General features: G+C 39.1%; 1 protein-coding gene across 4 annotated transcripts in view; it reads left to right on the top strand.

The window, feature by feature from the left end:
• LOC121319746 (cyclin-G-associated kinase-like) overlaps positions 1-20,643 on the top strand; it is a 73,949-nt gene that overhangs the window by 41,487 nt on the left and 11,819 nt on the right. For all 4 annotated transcript variants that reach the window (XM_041257535.1, XM_041257526.1, XM_041257518.1 and 1 more), the window contains 8 exons: positions 7,325-7,447; positions 8,216-8,349; positions 9,386-9,580; positions 9,701-9,818; positions 15,579-15,658; positions 18,897-19,090; positions 19,216-19,374; positions 19,830-20,303. In XM_041257535.1, the coding sequence (XP_041113469.1) occupies positions 7,325-7,447; positions 8,216-8,349; positions 9,386-9,580; positions 9,701-9,818; positions 15,579-15,658; positions 18,897-19,090; positions 19,216-19,374; positions 19,830-20,303 (1,477 nt within the window). The remainder of the gene's footprint in view (positions 1-7,324; positions 7,448-8,215; positions 8,350-9,385; positions 9,581-9,700; positions 9,819-15,578; positions 15,659-18,896; positions 19,091-19,215; positions 19,375-19,829; positions 20,304-20,643) is intronic.

Raw genomic sequence — 20,643 nt, 5'->3', positions numbered from 1 at the left:
CGAAGGTTTACAATTTTAGAAAAGCAAACTATGAAGGTATGAAACAGAGACTAACAGAAGTAGATTGGAGTAAAATAGAGAAAACACCCACAGAAGAAGGATGGTTGTTCTTCAAAAATGTAGTACTAGAGGCGCAAAACAATTACATCCCTGAAGTAGACAAATCTAAGTGTAAAACTAAATTGCCAAAATGGTTTAATAGATCAATTAAAAAAAATATTCAGCGAAAAAAGGCACTTTACAGAGCATTAAAAAAGGACCAAAAAGAAAGTACGCAGAAAGAGTACACAGAACTGCAAACGCAAGTCAAAAAGGAAGTTAGAAAGGCCAAGAGAGAAATAGAAATGAACATTGCTAAGGGAGCTAAAACCAATTCCAAAATGTTTTTCCAATATTACAACAGCAAGAGAACATTCAAAGAGGAGATTAGATGTTTAAGAGATACAAATGGCAAAATCGTAGATGAAGAAAAAAAAAATAGCAAATATATTAAATGATTACTTTTCACAAGTTTTTACAAAGGAAGATACTGACAACATGCCCCACATGTCATCCAGTTCCTATCCAGTTTTAAATAACTTTAACATAACTGAGGCAGAAGTGTTAAAGGGACTAGGAGGTGATAAAATAAACAAATCCCCTGGGCCGGATGAGATCCTCCCAGTAGTACTCAAAGAAATGAAAGAAGTTATTTACAAACCGCTAACCAAGATCATGCAGCAGTCTCTTGACACAGGGGTGGTACCGACAGACTGGAAAATTGCAAATGTAATACCGATCCACAAAAAGGGAAACAAAACTGAACCAGGTAACTATAGACCAATAAGCCTGACTTCTATTATATGCAAACTTATGGAAACTATAATAAGATCCAAAATGGAAAATTACCTATATGGTAACGGGGTCCTGGGAGACAGTCAACATGGTTTTAGGAAAGGGAGATCGTGTCTAACTAACTTGCTTGATTTTTTTGAGGATGCAACATCGATAATGGATAATTGCAAAGCATATGACATGGTTTATTTAGATTTCAAGAAAGCTTTTGACAAAGTCCCGCACAAAAGATTAATTCTCAAACTGAATGCAGTTGGGATTCAAGGAAACACATGTACATGGATTAGGGAGTGGTTAACATGTAGAAAACAGAAAGTACTGATTAGAGGAAAAACCTCAGAATGGAGTGTGGTAACCAGCGGTGTGGATCAGTATTAGGTCCTCTGCTATTCCTAATCTACATTAATGATTTAGATTCTGGTATAGTAAGCAAACTTGTTAAATTTGCAGACGACACAAAAGTAGGAGGAGTGGCAAACACTGTTGCAGCAGCAAAGGTCATTCAAAATGATCTAGACAAGATTCAGAACTGGGCAGACACATGGCAAATGACATTTAATAGAGAAAAGTGTAAGGTACTGCATGCAGGAAATAAAAATGTACATTATAAATATCATATGGGAGATACTGAAATTAGAGAAGGAATCTATGAAAAAGACCTAGGAGTTTTTGTTGACTCAGAAATGTCTTCATCTAGACAATGTGGGGAATCTATAAAAAAGACTAACAAGATGCTCGGATACATTGTGAAAAGTGTTGAATTTAAATCAAGGGAAGTAATGTTAAAACTGTACAATGCACTAGTAAGACCTCATCTTGAATATTGTGTGCAGTTCTGGTCCCCTCGCTATAAAAAAGATATTGCTGCTCTAGAAAGAGTGCAAAGAAGAGCGACCAGAATTATTCCGGGCTTAAAAGGCATGTCATATGCAGACAGGCTAAAAGAATTGAATCTGTTCAGTCTTGAACAAAGAAGACTACGTGGCGACCTAATTCAAGCATTCAAAATTTTAAAAGGTATTGACAGTGTTGACCCAAGGGACTTTTTCAGCCTGAAAAAAGAAACAAGGACCAGGGGTCACAAATGGAGTTTAGACAAAGGGGCATTCAGAACAGAAAATAGGAGACACTTTTTTACACAGAGAATTGTGAGGGTCTGGAATCAACTCCCCAGTAATGTTGTTGAAGCTGACACCCTGGGATCCTTCAAGAAGCTGCTTGATGAGATTCTGGGATCAATAAGCTACTAACAACCAAACGAGCAAGATGGGCCGAATGGCCTCCTCTCGTTTGTAAACTTTCTTATGTTCTTATGTTCCCATATCGTTGAGCATAAAATATAGCGTACCTGTGTTTATTTATTTTATACAGCCTTTTTTGCTCATCTTTATCAAGGGTGCCAATAATTTTGGAGGTGCCTCTGTGTGTGTATGTGTGTGTGATATATATACACACACACAGTACCGTGAAAAAGTATTTGCCCCCTGTCTGATTTTCTGCATTTTTGCATATTTTTGACACTGAATGTTATCAGATCTTCAACCAAAATCTAATATTGGATAAAAGGTACCCTGAGTGAACAAATAACACTAAATTGATACTTATTTCATTTATTTATTAAAGAAAATTATGCAACACCCAATGCCCGTGTGAAAAAGTAATCGCCCCCTTAGACTCAATAACTGGTTACGCCACAATAACTTCAACTAAAAGCTTCCTGTAGTTATTGATCAGTCTCTCACTGCACCGTGGAGGAGTTTTTGGCCCAATCCTTCATGCAGAACTGCTTGAAGTCAGTGACATTTGTGGGTTTTCGAGCATAAACTGCTTGTTTCAGGTCCTGCCACAACATCTCGTGGGGTTTAGGTCTGGACTTTGACTAGGCCATTCCAAAACTTAAAAAATTTCTTGTTCTTCAACCATTCTGATGTAGACTTGCTTGTGTGTTTTGAATCATTGTCTTGCTGCATGACCTAGCTGCGCTTCAGCTTCAGCTCACAGATGGATGGCCTTACATTCTCCTGTAGAATTCTGATACAGAGCATAATTCATGGTTCTTTCAATGATGGCAAGTCGTCCAGATCCTGATGCAGCAAAGCATCCCCAAATCATGACACTACCACCACCATGCTTGACCATTGGTATGAGGTTCTTACTGTGGAATGCAGTGTTTGGTTTTTGCCAGACATAACCGGGCCCATGTTGGCCAAAAAGTTCCACTTTGGACTCATCTGTCCATAGAACACTGTTCCAGAACTCTTGGGGATCATCCAGGTGTTTTTTAGCAAATTTGAGACAAGCATTCATGTTCTGCTTAGTGAGCAGTGGTTTCCGCCTTGCTACTCTGCCATGAATCCCATTTTTTCCCCAAGTGTCTTTCTGATGGTGGGGTCATGAACACTGGTATTAGCCGAGGCGAGAGAGGCCTACAGATCCCTGGATGATTTTACGCCTTGCTCTTGGAGAGATTTTGGCAGGACAGACACTACTGTCCCAAACTTTCTCCATTTGGACAATGTGGTTCTGACTGTGGTTTGGTGGAGCCTCAGAGCCTTAGAAACGGCTTTGTAACCCTTTCCAGACTGATAGGCATCAACAACTTTTTTCCAGAGGTCTTCAGGAAGGTCTTTTGATCAGGGCATGATGTGCCTCTAGAATCTGTATGCTGACAATTTCACTCTGATGGTAAGGGTCAAAGTACTACACAAGCCTGGGTAAATACGCTCAAGGTGCACCCGGTCTGCGATCAGTAGCGGCTGGTGTGAATGTCCAGACAATGCCAGAAGACACTGGACTGGTAGCTTCGTCCCGGCAATCCGCGCCTCAGATCTCCATTCGGATCCCCTCACAGAAGGGAAGTGGTAACTAGGACGCCTCTAGACTCTTAATTGAACTAATAATTTGCTTAATTATAACTTTTTACTTGTTTTCAGCTCTTACAGTTGCAGTTCAAGTTACTTATCAAATGTTACAACTAACTTGCAGCAACTGTTCAAGAGCTGAAAACAAGTAAAAAGTGTAATGGGGGCATCCAGTAAAGCCACCTTCTCTGTCTCCACGACCCTGGCTTGCGTCAGCCACAAATGCCTTTACTACCGCCTGGAGCTCTCCTGTTTCCACTTCTGTAGCCCTTTCCTGCAGCTTCTCTGCTAACTGGGTTTGGTAGAGCACCTGTATAGTCATGGCGTTCGTTGCTCAAACCGACAGTGCTGCCGATGCGTACGCCGCCTTCAGCCTCGCATCCGTTGTCCTGCAAGGCTTGGATGGGCAGGTTGGGTCCTTATCACTCTTGGAACCTTGCACCAATACCATGACCATGTCCCCGATAGTGGGGAAAGTGCCTAGGCTCGCTTCTTGGGCTCCTGCAGTTTGTAGCAGGGACTGCTGTTCTGGAGGCTGAAGGTGCAGACGCTGGGTTCACCAATTCCAGGAAATCCTGGCACAAGGGGAGGGCCTACTGCTGGTGCCCTTTCTTCTGCAGAAAGCTGTTCCCCTTTTCCTCCTGTTCTGCCAGCCAGGGAACGTCCATGGCTGCAGCTGCTCTCTAACCTTTGCGACACATGCGGCTGGGGCGGTTAGGAGCCACCCGCTGTGGCTTGCCCGATGGATGTGACTGGGTCAGACATGTTTGACCTCGATGCTGTAAAAGGTAGCTCGTCTGGGCTAGTAGGTCTAGGTGCTGGGGATGGGGAGCGAGACTGGGGAAGCTGGGGCTGCCCGGTGGTAGGGGGCAGTCTGCCCTGAGATTTAAGCAGGGTCTCCAGCATTTTCTGCTGAGCCCTCGCAGACTCTGCGCTCGGTGTCGAGAGTAACCGCGATCGGTGCCAGGCTGTAGACGGCGCCGAAGGTGTTCACACCGGTACCGAGTCAGTCCGAGCGCCTATCCCAGCTAAGTTTGACTTTGCACCGGTGTAAATATCTTTGGCGCCATCTATAGCCCGGCACCGACCCCGGCTCTAATTGACTCTGCACCGAAGATGTTTACACCGGTGTAAGCCGATTCAGTCGGTGTGGGCAAGGGTGAGGAAAAGCACAGCCTCGCTAGGAAAGCCCGAGGCTTGAGAGGTGCACTAGCCCAAGCTTTTTTTTTGGGGGGGTCGCTGTGGCCGATTAAGTCAGTGTAGAGGATGACACCATGAGCCAGGGGGGTCACCTTACAGCACCACAGCAGCTCCAGACGCAGTAGAGAACTACACAAGGTAGTGGAAGAGAGAAAAGGCCATTTGCCAGTCTCGCAAGAGGGGTCAAACTAGCTCTAGTCAGTAAACTGACAGAAGAATCAGGCAGGAGCACTCTCAATAACACTCAAAAGCGTGATTTTACCGTGGGTGTTAGTAAATTTGAAGGTATAAACCAACAAATCAGCCAAATTCGGACAAAGAAAGCAGGAGGCAATCTGTGACCTGTCTTAGTGAAGCGAGTGAGAAAATGGCAGTATGCTACTGTGAGGATGTTCCTCTTCAGCAGGAGGTGGGAGGGACTTCCTCCTCACAGCAGGGCCCTGATAGGGTAGCTTTTTTATATATGCTCAGTGATTGATGGTCAGAGAGGGCTCTTCCCGTTCGGTAATGGTTGTCATTCCATTGGAAGGGAACAGACAGACCCAATCATCCACGCGCGCTCCGTGACAGCAGGCAGCTCAATAGGCACGCTGCTGAACAGACAACACACACTTACCACGCTTCCAATATTCCCCTTAATCCTAATATCGTCAAACATATTTTTGCAATTTGTGTGCATTATTGCAGATGCGGATGGATATATCCGGATACAATTTCGCATAGAATTGTCGTTATTTAAAAAATAAAATGCTCTAAATAAAAACACAGCAAAATGGAAAATCGTGTTAATAACCTGAACCTTTGTTTTTAATTTGGATGAGTAATTGTGACATATTACGATGTCACTGGCCGTGAATATGTCACTCAAACATCAGCATTACAGACCAAAAATCAACAAGGTGGTCTAGACACTCCCACTATCACTGATATACGAATGTACTCGCTGCCAGATTTTGAAAATTGGACTGTAAAAAGCTTTAGGCTGCACGTTTCCGAGCTTTAGCTGTACAGCCATGGCTTTTATCAAATGACAAGAAAAAAAAAAAAAAAATCTCATGACATCTGGTATGGGAAGCACCCCTTCCTCGGTGAACGTTTTATTGGAAGTTTTAATGAAATCTCTGTAGAAGCTACTCTCTCTGCAACATACACCAACCATTGTGTTTGTGCCACGTTTTAAGTGATGCTGGAGTTGAGGACAGGCACATTATTTCAGTTTCTGGACACAAGAGCGAACTCAGTCTCAAGCATTACGCGACAAACACGGATGAAATGCAAACATAGAAATACGTACATTTCTTCACCCAAGTCTTCAGGAACAAGTTCCCCTGCTGCGACAGCGATGCCTACTAATACCTTTTCTAAACCAAATCAGAGCAACTGTTCAACTCTGACTTCAGTTACTAACTACACTTCAGGACATGCACGAGCTAGCGTTACAGGATGTACATTTGTTTTTAATAGTTTCATCCCGTTAGGTCAGTTACGGTCGATCCTCGACCAAACCATTTTTAGGCGGGGAGAAGGGGGGTTGAATGTTATATTTAACGAAAATAAGTTAGTTTCACTGTAAGATACTGTATGTCTAATCCTTGTGTGTGATTTATAATAAGTTAATATACTGTGTGAAGGGTGTCTCTTGTGTAAGAGACATCATTTCGCACAGTTTGTGCAGCTTTGCTTACCGGTCCTCTCGCCCAACCTGCAGGAGATTACATGATATCTCTTATAAACAATAGAAGAAACCTTAACTGCCAAAGAGTGAGAGTTTATTTGTACACAACACGCCCCTGTGAGCCGTACAAGTACCATTTTACGAATTTATATTTTCACTAAATGTAATTAAAATTGTATACGTTCAACGTTTTAAACTGTACAATGGCTGTACCAACAAAAACAAGAAAGTAAACAAAAACTGTTTTACCTGTCTGAAATCACAAATGCTGTCTCTTATTATCCCGGATGCGCAAAATATCTGCCTGTTGAACAGGAAAACTGTACGTATTAAACGGCACCGTATGCATTAAACTGTATGTATTAAACAGAGAAGACGTGCCTGTGGAACAAGAATACCGTTTAATTCGTAGTTTATACATAAACAAGAGCTTTTTTAATATATATGCTGGAGGCAGTGTTGGTATAAATGACATTACAATTTGAAGTCGCTGCTTGTTGATGAATCGATACACCTAAAATGAAGCAATGAACGTAATGACTACTGAAAGTAGTGTTATTTTACTGAAACAAACAGGACTAGTATATTTGGAGAATCGATGATGATTTTTTTTTTTTTTTTTTTTTTCTAATTTAAAAAATATTTACCTAGATTTAACTACTTACTGGATGAAGGTTTTTTTTTTCTTTTAATTAACCAGAAATGAACTGCAGTTCTCCTTTTTCTTTCTTTTTTTTCTTTTTTTAAATGAAAGGTTTCACAATGTGGCTGGCAAGCAAGACGGGCACCCAACCTAAAAAATCTGTACAGCATCTGCAAGAACATGCACCTGTGGCTCAAGCAAGACCAGAAGAACATCTGTGTTGTTCATTGCCTTGTGAGTTGTGTTTTTGATCCCTTTTGTTGTTATTGTTTTTTTTCATGGGATAGACTCTACTCACCCATGGAGGCTTGTTCCTTTCAACCACACCATCTTATGCCATTGGGCAGAATTATTATTATTATTATTTTTTTTTTTTTTTTTTGTGTTCATATGTTTCAGATATTGCTATATCACCTTGTATACTATAGTGTTTGATGGTGACCTGTGATTACATTTATTATTCTCTGCTGGGGATGAAATTCCCTGTGAATGAGGTATAGTTTCCAATTGACATGAAACTTGGTACTAACTTTATTTAGCATAAGCTATTCAGAGAATCATATTCTGGGGATCTATGGAGGTGCCTCTGTCTGATCATCCATGACTCTGTACAGTGTCACACTTACATTTTTGCATCTGGAGAATCGCTTATCACATTGTGATTAAATATGGAATTGCTAATTCTTCTATATTCTGTATTATATACATACTGTTTATTTCATTGTCATCATCTTTTTCATTATACAGATAGGTCTAATTTTAAATGTACAGCTGTGGTGGCAGATGTATGCTATTGACATACTTGTTTATAATAAAAATTGATGAAACTTGCTAAAGATATTCATTATCACAAGTTATTGGCAGCAGCATCATGGGCATATATTTGTATGTCACACATATAATGGTAGATATGCCTAATGTGGTGATTTTACTTTTTCATGTTGCTGACAGCTCTACTTGTTTACCTGCCATGGTATTAATTTGCTGCTGTGTTGTTTCCAGGATGGCAGGGCTGCCTCTGCAGTGGCTGTCTGTTCATTCCTCTGTTTCTGCCGCCTCTTCACCACTGCAGAAGCCGCAGTCTACATGTTCAGCATGAAGCGCTGTCCCCCAGGCATCTGGCCTTCTCACAAAAGGTAAACCAGCAGCCTCCTCTTCTGCAATATAATAAAATAATAAAAATATAAATGTTGTATAGATTTAAAAAAAAAAAAAAAAAGCGACCAGAGCAAAATAATCAAAAACAACATGGATTTGGACTAACAACCTAGAATAGAAAGACTTGATTCACCCTGCCTATCCAATTTAGAAAGACTTCATTCACATTGCCTATCCAGTTCAGAAAGACTTGATTCACATTGCCTATCCAATTTTTAAAGGAGTGCTGTGACAAAGTGCCCGCCCCTGTGTGTTTTTTTGTTATATGTTGCGTGTGGTGTGTTAAATGTTGGTGTATAGGCATTGGTACACGGGATATAAACTGGTCTGTGTTTCACTGTGGTTTTCACTGTGTTGCACGGGATTGTACATCACTTCACGTGCATTTAAAGTAGTTAATATGTGAGCACGAGGTTGCACATAATTAATTCACGTGCTGGGATTCAAGTGAATAATTAATTGGTAATTGAATCCCGCACAACAGTATATAAAGATGCACATTTTACTCACTCTGGGTTGTTGGGTGTTTGGTGAGTAGGGAACTGGAGAGAGAGGAGTAGAAACCAAGGTGGAGTTTGCTATTACATGCTGGTGGGACCAGCACAATACTTGTTTATGTAAACTCACCATTTGTTAAGTGTTAGTCCATTTTTGTTTGTCTATTTATTTTGGCGTAAAGTGCCGTGTCCTGTCTTCTGTTTGTTTTAAGCCTTTTATTTTCAATAAACCGGCGCAAGCAAGCGTCTTCATCATTTCACCTCATCTGTTCTGTCTCTGTATATTCATTTCCTGGTTCTGACGTCTCCACTCAGCTGTCTTTGTGATAAGTGCTAACCAAGGTTTTTAAATCCTTGCCTCCCTTTTTTCTTCCCCCCACTGGCAACATTATCACTGACATGTTGGTTCTTTGCATTTTAGATTTCAATTTGGAATATGACTATTTAAAAAACAGCCCTAATGACTCTGTTTGAATACCAGTACACATTCCAGTCCTGAACTCTCTTTTCTCTGCAGGTATATAGAATACATGTGTGACATGATGGCAGACGAACCTATCATCCCTCACAGCAAACCCATACTAATCCAGTCCATCGCCATGACACCAGTGCCCCTGTTTAACAAACAGCGCAGTGGCTGCAGGCCTTTCTGCGAGGTGTATGTCGGAGATGACCGAGTGGCAACTACCTCCCAAGAATATGACAAAATGAGGTGTGTGCAAAAGCTTCTCCTCCAGATCTCTATCATACAACTGTTTTACTTTTTTCAAATATGCCTGTTACATTAGGCACTTACTGACTATGAAACCACTGCATCTTTTAATGTTTTCAGGGATTTTAAAATGGAAAATGGGAAGGCTGAGATTCCCCTGGGGATCACCGTTCAAGGGGATGTCCTTATTGTAATTTATCATGCCAGATCAACCTTGGGAGGGAGACTACAAGCTAAGGTATGACTACCAATTTGCATGTTTTCACCAACACTTCAAACTGTGTGCTTCAAGGTTGCCTGAAGGGAGTTTCAGAAAATATGATTAAGAACTATCTTTTGCTTTATTGATTTGCAAATGAAGTTAAACTCTTTCCTTTTGACTAGCTCACTAGCTCTATATATATATATATATATATATATATATATATATATATATATATATATATATATATATATATATATATATATATGTATAAGAACAGCAGCTTACCATTAAGACCACATTGTTAGCCCCCTTCTAATGGGAGAGCGAAATCTGAAGAACTAGGGGTCGTATTCTTAAGTCTTAAGAAAATACATAAAGTTCAAATTTTCATACTATTTTCTTACATTTCTTTAAATGTCATCTTTATATAACAAACATTGAGAAATGTAGTGATAGGTCCTAGTTAACTGGTAAACAGTGTTTAAACTATATTTATTGATTTTACTGAGATTTTCAAACAATTATTTTGAGGCTATTCAATTATTATTATATGTGCATATTAGGCCCAGCTGTCGTTAATTTGTTTCCCCAAGGCTAATTAAAAAAAACAAAAAAAAAAACAACCATCTTTATGCAAATCGGTCGCGATGCGTATAAATTAATAATATTGGCACATTTGTTCGGTAGTTTCAGATGCATTTTTTTGGCGGGATCCTTGTTGTGTTTTGCCTTTTTCTTCAAAGCTACAGTATAAGTCATAATACAATAAAATACATTGACAATACTGTAAGTGCTTGCAATGAATGGTTTCAGTAACATGCTTTTAACTCTGATTGACGTTGTTGTATAACACGATTTATTATTATTATTATTATTATTATTATTATTATTATTATTATTATTATTATTATTGCTGGTGATGGATCATTTGGCTTTTGTTTCAGGTGGGCTGGTGATGGATTGAGATATTTACACATGGCTTTTTAAAATTTTATTTATTTGTTTGTCCCCTGTAGTTGATTTCATTTGCATAACAAATTAATCATTTGAGGTTAAGCTTTTATGATCTTTTAAGTTAATAAAAATGGTTATTTTAACTTTGTATTTCTTCTACATATCTGATGAGGGCTTCTTGTTTAAATCAAGGATTTTGCTATCTAAAATATCATAAAAATTTCTTCTGAAGATAAAAGTTCATTGTGTTGTGAACAGCATTTTTTCTTCACTCTTTTCAAACTTAAGAGAAATGTTCGATTTTAAAAAGTTTTTTCTTAACGTTTCGAGAATACATACCAGCTTTCTGTTTAGACTATTATACTCATTGGTGGTCGTAATCATGAAATTATTGCATATTATTTTAGCTTACTTCATCATTACTCTGTAAGACTGGGATGATGCCTAGTTTTTCCACTCTAGATATATCGTTCTCCAAAAAAGCAGATATATCGATTTTATCAATGTTTTGAAAGGGTTAAAAAAAAAAAAAAAAAAAAAAAAAAAATGTGGAGCTGTGGATTACTGTGTAACACTGCTGGTAACACCTTTAAAACTATTATGCATATTAGATTGATTACATCAATTTAATATGCATATATATATATATATATATATATATATATATATATATATATATATATATATATATATATATATATTTTAGCTCAAAGAGCCAGCTGCCCAACATTTTGATATGTTGTACATATCTTTCTGAAGGGAGCCTGTGTTTGAATCAAAACATTGGAGGTATTTATAGGTGTTTGACAGCATGACAACTACTTGTTGTTGTTTATATTCAAATCAATGATTTATTCTTACATGATGTAATGGTGTTCTATATGTGACATCACTTTTACTACATATGTATAACAGGCTCCCTTGAGAAAGATATGTACAACATATCGAAACGTTGGGCAGCTGGCTCTTTGAACTAATATATATATATATATATATATAATATATATATATATTTAACCTCGTTGGGGGGGGTTAAAAACCCCCAATCAAGAGAAAAAAAAAGAAAATTCTCTTTATTTTTTCTTTTGTTATATATATAATATATATATAGATATATAATATATATATATATATATATATATATATATATATATATATATATATATATAGTACCAGTCAAAAGTTTGAGTACACCTGCTTGAAACCAGGTTTTTCATGATTACCTATTCTTTTAACTGTATAAACTTGTCTATAAACACTTAATATTTCATTATATGATATGTATACTTATATAAGCTGATAATCATAAGTGAATTGCATTCAAAAATGTTATTTTTAAATGAAAATGTAAATCTTGTCAATTTCAATGAAATGGTCACCAAAGCAAAGAGATTTCAGTCTGAAGCCCAAGTCAGTTAGAAGTCTGAAATGTGTATAACATGGTGTTAGAACACTGGCCTAAGTATAAAAGTGTCTTTCTTGGATGTTCTCTGAGTTAACGAGCATGCTACTAATTAACCTTTTGTCACCAATTATTGTTAACAGGTAAGGGTCCATGATTACTATAAATATAGGTAGCATAGACACAAGTTTGTCATTCCTGAATGTAAGGGAGCAGAAAATGGCAAAATACACTCAGTTAAGCAAAGAAAAAAGTCTGTAACTACTTTAAGAAATGAAGGTCAATCTTTAAGACAAATTGCAAGAATTTTGCAAGGGTCTGTAACTGCTGTGGCCAAGACCATCAAACGATTTGAAGAAACTGTCACTCATGTGGACCGAACAAGGTCAAGCAGGCCAAGGGTGACTTCAGAATCAGAGAACAAGTTCATTCCAGTCACAAGCCTGCAAAACCAGCGATTAAATGCCCCTGAAATACAAGCTCAGGTAAATGCTACTAGAAGTACAGATGTTTCAGCATTAGCTATTCAGAGGAGATTGCGTGAAGCTAGCCTAACTGGAAGAATTGCTGCAAAGAAACCATTGTTAAGAGTGCAGAATAAGAGGAAGAGACTTGCCTGGGCCAAAAAACATAGAAACTGGACGTTTGAGCAGTGGAAGTCGGTCTTGTGGACCAGTTAGTCAAAATTTGAAATATTTGGGTCCTACCACCGAGTATTTGTAAGACGCAGAGAGGGTGAGCGCATGAGTTCTGCATGTGTGGTTCCCACTGTCAAGCATGGAGGAGACAGTGTCATGGTCTGGGGTTGGTTTGCTGGTGACAGAGTTGGTGATCTTTACCAAGTCCATGGCAAGCTCAACCAGCATGGCTATCATAGCATACTTCAGAGGCATGCCATTCCATCAGGATTACGGCTAGTTGGGCAGTCCTTCATTGTTCAGCAAGATAATGACCCGAAACCTCAAAGTTGTGCAAGAACTATCTGGTGAAGAAGGAAAGTAAAGGACAACTCAATCTAATGACCTGGCCTGCCCAGTTTCCAGACCTCAATCCCATAGAACTTGTATGGGACGAACTGAACAGAAGAGTCAAAGCAAAACTACCCACAAGTGCCCAACATCTCTGGGAATTGTTGCAGAAGAACTGGGAAGACACGTTGGGTGATTTCCTGCTGAAACTTGTTAACCAAATGTCTCGTGTTTGTGAGGCTGTTATTAAGGCAAAGGGTGGCTATTTTGAGGAATCCAAGATTTACAGACAATTTTCAATTTTCTTGAACATTGCATTGATACTCCTTATGTTTTGTTTTGTATATTGTAACATGTGTTTTCATTTTCAAGTATTTACAGAAACGTATACGAAGTAAAACATTGTTAATTATGAAAAAAACCTAGTTGCCAGCAAGTATACTCAAACTTTTGACTGGTACTGTATATATATATATTTTAAAAAGTTATCACTATCCACAGCATTTTAGTAACATGAATGTTGTCCATGTCTTAAATTTGTATTATGTTAAAGAACATGGTAGTATCCACATTTTGTTTTAATTTTAGCGATGAGTGGCACTTGCTTACAATCTGCCCAGCATTGCTGAATACCTGCTCACTAGGGACTGACGTTGCAATAATGCGCGATACTTCTGACCAAAGATACAGCTTTTGTAGCGATCTTGATTGTTTTTCTTAATTTTTGCTCCAGGGTAGTTCAGATGAATAAATGCAGATTTTGTTTGAAGTTTTGTAGGTTGCCATCTCATTAAATGGTCACGCAGATTAGTTGTGTTACCAGAGTATCCCAAACACTTTACTTTCTTGCTGTCTTACTTTAGAAAATAATTGCCAAACATCAGAAGTCATTGTATTTGTTGCTCTGTCAATACAGTATTTGTAATTCTCGCTCTTAATTTGCTCTGTTACTTTGAAGACTCAGCACAGTTCAATCCCATCAGTAAACACTCACGGAGGGCGGGGCAGGGGGGAGAAGGTGAGATTCAGTGAGTCAGACCTGAGGGAACAGAGAAGCTCTGTGCTTAATGCAAAAAAACCTGCCCATTTCCAAATTCAATAAAAAAAACTTTCCTTTGCTTAAGCCCTTTACACAAAAACGATGCACAGGCTTGACTATCGATAGGGAGATCGTGTCTAACTAACTTGCTTGATTTTTTTGAGGAGGCAACATCGATAAATGATAATTGCAAAGCATATGACATGGTTTATTTAGATTTCCAGAAAGCTTTTGACAAAGTCCCGCACAAAAGATTAATTCTCAAACTGAACGCAGTTGGGATTCAAGGAAACACATGTACATGGATTAGGCAGTGGTTAACATGTAGAAAACAGAAAGTACTTTTTAGAGGAAAAACCTCAGAATGGAGTGTGGTAACCAGCGGTGTACCACAGGGATCAGTATTAGGTCCTCTGCTATTCCTAATCTACATTAATGATTTAGATTCTGATATAATAAGCAAACTTGTTAAATTTGCAGACGACACAAAAGTAGGAGGAGTGGCAAACACTGTTGCAGCAGCAAAGGTCATTCAAAATGATCTAGACAAGATTCAGAACTGGGCAGACACATGGCAAATGACATTTAATAGAGAAAAGTGTAAGGTATTGCATGCAGGAAATAAAAATGTACATTATAAATATCATATGGGAGATACTGAAATTGGAGAAGGAATCTATGAAAAAGACCTAGGAGTTTTTGTTGACTCAGAAATGTCTTCATCTAGACAATGTGGGGAAGCTATAAAAAAGGCTAACAAGATGCTCGGATACATTGTGAAAAGTGTCGAATTTAAATCAAGGGAAGTAATGTTAAAACTGTACAATGCACTAGTAAGACCTCATCTTGAATATTGTGTGCAGTTCTGGTCACCTCGCTATAAAAAAGATATTGCTGCTCTAGTTAGAGTGCAAAGAAGAGCGACCAGAATTATTCCGGGCTTAAAAGACATGTCATATGCAGACAGGCTAAAAGAATTGAATCTGTTCAGTCTTGAACAAAGAAGACTACGTGGCGACCCAATTCAAGCATTCAAAATTCTAAAAGGTATTGACAGTGTCGACCCAAGGGACTTTTTTCTGCCTGAAAAAAGAAACAAGGACCAGGAGTCACAAATGGAGATTAGACAAAGGGGCATTCAGAACAGAAAATAGGAGGCACTTTTTTACACAGAGAATTGTGAGGGTCTGGAATCAACTCCCCAGTAATGTTGTTGAAGCTGACACCCTGGGATCCTTCAAGAAGCTGCTTGACGAGATTCTGGGATCAATAAGCTACTAACAACCAAACGAGCAAGATGGGCCGAATGGCCTCCTCTCGTTTGTAAACTTTCTTATGTTCTTATGTTCTTCTTATGATAGTGCATCGTCTTAGCCTTATTACTCAGTTATCATTGGTTGTATAGCATATCCTGGTTTCTTTTTTTTCAGATGGCTTCAATGAAGATGTTCCAGATCCAGTTCCACACAGGCTTTGTGCCCAGAAATGCCACTACTGTCAAATTTGCAAAGTAGGTTTCTTTCCTTCTTTCCAGTCCAAAAGCGGATGCGAGGTGTAGGGGTGGGTATTGGGACTGATGATCTGTATTGCGATACATATTGGAATTCAACGCTGAATGACGCTTCTGTTGATTTTTTGTTACTAAAATAAATCTACACATTTAAACTGTGCTTTTTGTCATTCCTGTGGAATTTGAAGTATTAGAATGTGATCTGACAAATTAAACTCATATTAAATTCCCAGTAAGTAACTAATTTTCGTGGATCCTCTGAAGTAGGTGCATGTGCTCCCAATTTGAAAAATAAAAAAACAGTGCTGGTTTGAAAGCTATTTAAAATTCTCTAAAAACATAGATTTTAAATATAGTTTTTATTATAAATAATATATTTTTTATATGCTTTATATATCGGTGTGGTAAAGTGCCCGCCCCTGTGTGTATTTTGTGTTATATGTTGTGTGTTTAATGTTGGTGTGTAGTCATTGGTACACAGGATATAAACGGGTCTCTGTAACACGAGTGTTTAAAATGTATATTTATTTAGGCACAAGGATTGCACAGCACTTAACGTGCGTGTAAAAAGTAATATGTGCTCACGGGGAATTGCACTTTATTAATTCACTTGCAGTTGAGTGATTGATTAGCAATCGAGTCTTGGTACAGCTGCATAAATGCAGCATGTTTTCACCCACTCAATTTCCAATGCAACTAACAACCAACAATCATCTCTGGTGATAAACTGACATTTTGTGCAGCCTGTCAAATGCTGCGTAGGCGGTCTTAGTGGGATACAGCTCAGTTACAAAACACCGTCACCAATTTTTTTTTTTTTTTTTTAAACCACCAAGTGCAACACCCAATTTGATAGCTATCATCAGTTGACAATTGATGGCTTTTTTAGATGCACAAACTGTTTCGTTCCAGTTAATGATACAAAGCGTATTTGTCCTGTAGTAAACCTATGCACATTTTGTTTAAATGTAAAGAACGACCTAAATGTATAGTATTAAAACACTGCTGTTTAATTCACTGTTACTTTTTCTTTCTTTTTTTTCTCACACTCATAATGTGCTGTCACAGGCAAATGTGAAACCTGGTTTATATCATGATAAATATAATGATATATCAGGTATATATAATGATATAAAGTGGATTAATCTGTGTTTATTTATGTATCTGCTTTGCTTGTTTTCTCACAACTTACATTACCAGAACCGATGATTTTTAAAAAAAAAAATTATCTGATGAGAGGAAATGCGGTAGGTCCAGGGAAAAAAAGATATTCAGAATGTAGTGTAAAATTACATTGGCCAAGGGGTCCCAGAGTGACTCATCCAATTAAAGCGCTGACGCAGGGAGTGGAGGATGTTATATAGCTTGGACAGCACCAGTTCACGTCCAGGCTGTGCAGAGAGGCCGATCTTTGCTGGGGACCCAGAGGGGGGTGTCACATTGGCTATGATATTCCTGGGGTGGCGATGGGAAACCGGCAGGGATTGCTTCTCCTCACCGTGCAACAGCGCCCTACAGGCCAGACACCGAGCACATTCAGAGTGGGTAATAGGCAGGGCTGTTCTCTGTTCTCCTGGATCGGTAGCCTGCACACCTCTGCTCTGGATTGCCTGGCGCAAAAGTGATTCGGGCTGTAGACGTGAACGTCTGTGCTGTGTGGGGTCTCGCTGTGGTGAGGAGAAAAAAAAAAACATAATTGGACATTCCGAATTGGGGGAAAATAAATAATTGGTCACTCTAAATGTATTAAAGAAAAAAAAAATTACATTTACCAGAACTGTCGGCAGATAGCCTTTAAAAATACATGCAAGAACAATTAAAATTGCATTGATACAGTTCTTAAATTGGTGACGAATAAAAAATAACTGCATCTTTGTGTAATTCGTAATTTTGTTAAATGTAGAACTCCAGAACAAAGACGGGAGTGGACGTGATATATTATACAGGGCATCGTGGTGATTTGAAGTATCTGCACTGATGATGACCTCATAAACAAAAGAAATAGAAAAAAAACACGCGTGATAAAAATAACCAGCAAATAACCAAACACCAAAGACATCTACCCGCTTGATTCTTTCAAAAGGAGCCAAATTTGGCTGGAAAACTGCCAATCTGGCAGCACTGATCAAGGGGGAGTAGCCTAAAAGTCACATGCAAGACTCATGCATTTCCAATTAGTCGAGAGTTCGTATTAGTCTTCTTTGTGGTGTTATATTATTTGTTGAATTATTATTTAAAGTGTATTTTTTTTGTATGTAAAAACACAATGTTTTGTTGTTATTGTTTACAGCCTGGATGGGGTTAAAATGCCCCATCCAGATAAAATCGTGAGAATGCGTGGTCAACAGTGAGCAATTATTAACAAACTGGCTGTTGACCAGGCATCTGAGTAACCCTGTGCCGAATGTGAGGGATAAACTAGGTCATTAATAGACAGTTAATTCCTCTTCCACAATGTAAACGCCCACAGCTTTGGCTGAACGTTGAGTGTGTTCAGAGGCAGAACGAGAGACGTGAGTCGTGAGACGAGAATCTGTATTATTAGAAAGCAGTCGCTACCCGTGCTGGTTTACACACCAGCACAAAACTTGCTTCTCGTATCTGTCATTTTGTGTTGGCCACTGTGCCACTTTGTTTTGAGTTCAGTGTTTGATTCGGTTTTGTTTAAACCTTTTATTTTTCAATAAACCTGCACACCAACGCATTTCACACCAGTGCTGTCTGTGTCTGTCTCCTCCCTGGTCTGACGTCAACCACCATCTGTGACGCTCACACTAGTAAAAAAAAAAAAAGATTTAAAATAAATAGTGACTTTATTAAATGTGCCAAATATCCGTGACTGCAGAAAGAGTAAGTAATGGTGATTTTAAGAATACATTGCATGAGAAAATAAACAAGTAAAACATGTAATATTAAGTATTTGAGCGGGTTTAAAGTATTCCTTGCTTGTCTTTTTTCACTTTGAATGCATGCACATTAGGGGGGCACTATAAGCATGTATTGTGCTATCTTGTGAGCCTCAAAGTGCCATAGGTCTATAGGTTTGAATCCCAAAACCTTGAGATTCATGGGTTGCATTAAGGTCTTGGCCATTATTGTCCCTTATAACATTGACCAGTAGCAACATTGTCCTATGGTCAGTAAACTTCTTGAAGTAAGATCTTGAAGTAAACAATTTTCGTGATGGCATTAAAATAGAAGGGGTGTTCATTGCTCCATGCTGTCTTCCCCTCTGCAGATACGATCTGGATGCCTGTGATATCCAGGAGAAATACCCAGACCTGTTCCAAGTCAACCTGGAAGTGGAGGTGGAGCCCAGAGACCTGCCCAGTACAAAGACTTCCCCCTGGGAGAGTTTTCCCACCAAGGGACTCAACCCCAAGATCCTCTTCTCCAGTCGGGAGGAGCAACAAGAAATTCTGACCAAATTCGGTGAGCTCTAAATGCAAGATCTATGTGTCTGTGCTGAATCACTCTATACTGTAGCAAGACAGTTTGACAGTTATATGCCGGTGGTGGGAGACTGTACCTAATAAGCCTGTATTGCACTTCTGCAGGTAAACCTGAACTCCCCAGACAGCCCGGCTCCACAGCTTTTTACGATGCAGGCACACCACCCTCTGAGCAACCCCAGGACGGTTCAAATACAGAGCCAGAGTCTCCACAAAGCACTGACACTAATGCAAATCATTTCTTCCAGACATTGGATTGGGATGGTGAGAAAGACTTTAGGCCTTGAGGAACATTTTATTGAAATTACCTTAAAAGTGTAAGCTTTTTAGATATTGGGTGCTTTTGAAATGAAGGACCAGATTTAACTTTCAGATTGTTGACTGTACAAAACCCACACAGTCCCAATCTCAAGCAGCAAATTTGTTTTAACAGAATAATATTAGCGATTTGGACATTGTTAAAAGGTGTATTTGTCACGCAATACTATTATGTTCAGATGAGAAGCATATTAAAAAAGTGTATTATGTCAGTTTGGGAATGACTGCATTTTCTTTTCCTTGTTTTTGTTTTATCATTTAATTTATCGAGCACAGAATGTCTCATCTTATACTGGTATCTCATTGTGTAGTTGAAATACAGGTAGTTTACTGAATTGAATAGAAAATGTGATGTAAGCACATCTGTCAAGCGTGTTCTTATGAGGTTTCTTGTCTCCCAGAGGAAAGAGGGACTGACGATGTTCCTGATGGGCGAAAGAGACCTCCAGGCTTGATGGAGGACCTGGATGACTTCAGCGAACCTTCTGGTGACGAATTTGCCTCCGTTGACAAAAGGAACACTGCTGCACCCCAGGAGAACATAGAGCCTGTCTTTGAGGCTGATTCCACCCAGCTTCCCCAGGAGCCCCCTCCGGAGGACAGCGTGGATCTGCTGGGGCTGAAAGATGACCAGCCCAAGGCAGACCCCACTCCTACCCCTGCTGCAGCAGGAATGAAGACCTCCTCCAGCAATGCCGACCTTCTCAATGACCTCTTTGCTTCCGTCGGCAGTGCCACGCCCCCAACTCTGCAAGACAGTACAGAGGACCTGATTGGAGGAGGAGGAACAGAAGATGATTTCTTCTTCAGTACACCACCAGCCAGCACACAGGGACCTCCACCAGGAACCACTGCGCCACCAGCGTCCTTGAGTGGTAAACACAAATATATATATATATATTTTTTTTCTTCTTAGCATATATAGCATTCGTGTTTGTAGCTAACAAATAATTTCCTTTTGTGCATTTCCATTCACTTTATACTGTAGGTCTCAAATGTGGGGTTTTTGAAAGAAAGGTGTTATTTTAAAACATCGTAACTGGTCTGGAGTTGGCTTCACGTTTTACAGTCTAACTGCACGTGCCTTAGCTGCAATATGCATACATAGGCAATTTCACTTGGAATTATTGTTTGTTTTATTTCGTACTGCACATCACAAACAAATATATAAAACAAATAAAAACCAAGCATTAATATCGTACTGTTATCATAGAC

The sequence above is a fragment of the Polyodon spathula genome, chromosome 1, assembly GCF_017654505.1.
Source record: "Polyodon spathula isolate WHYD16114869_AA chromosome 1, ASM1765450v1, whole genome shotgun sequence".
NCBI lineage: Eukaryota > Metazoa > Chordata > Actinopteri > Acipenseriformes > Polyodontidae > Polyodon > Polyodon spathula.
This window is presented reverse-complemented; position numbering and strand designations above follow the sequence as displayed.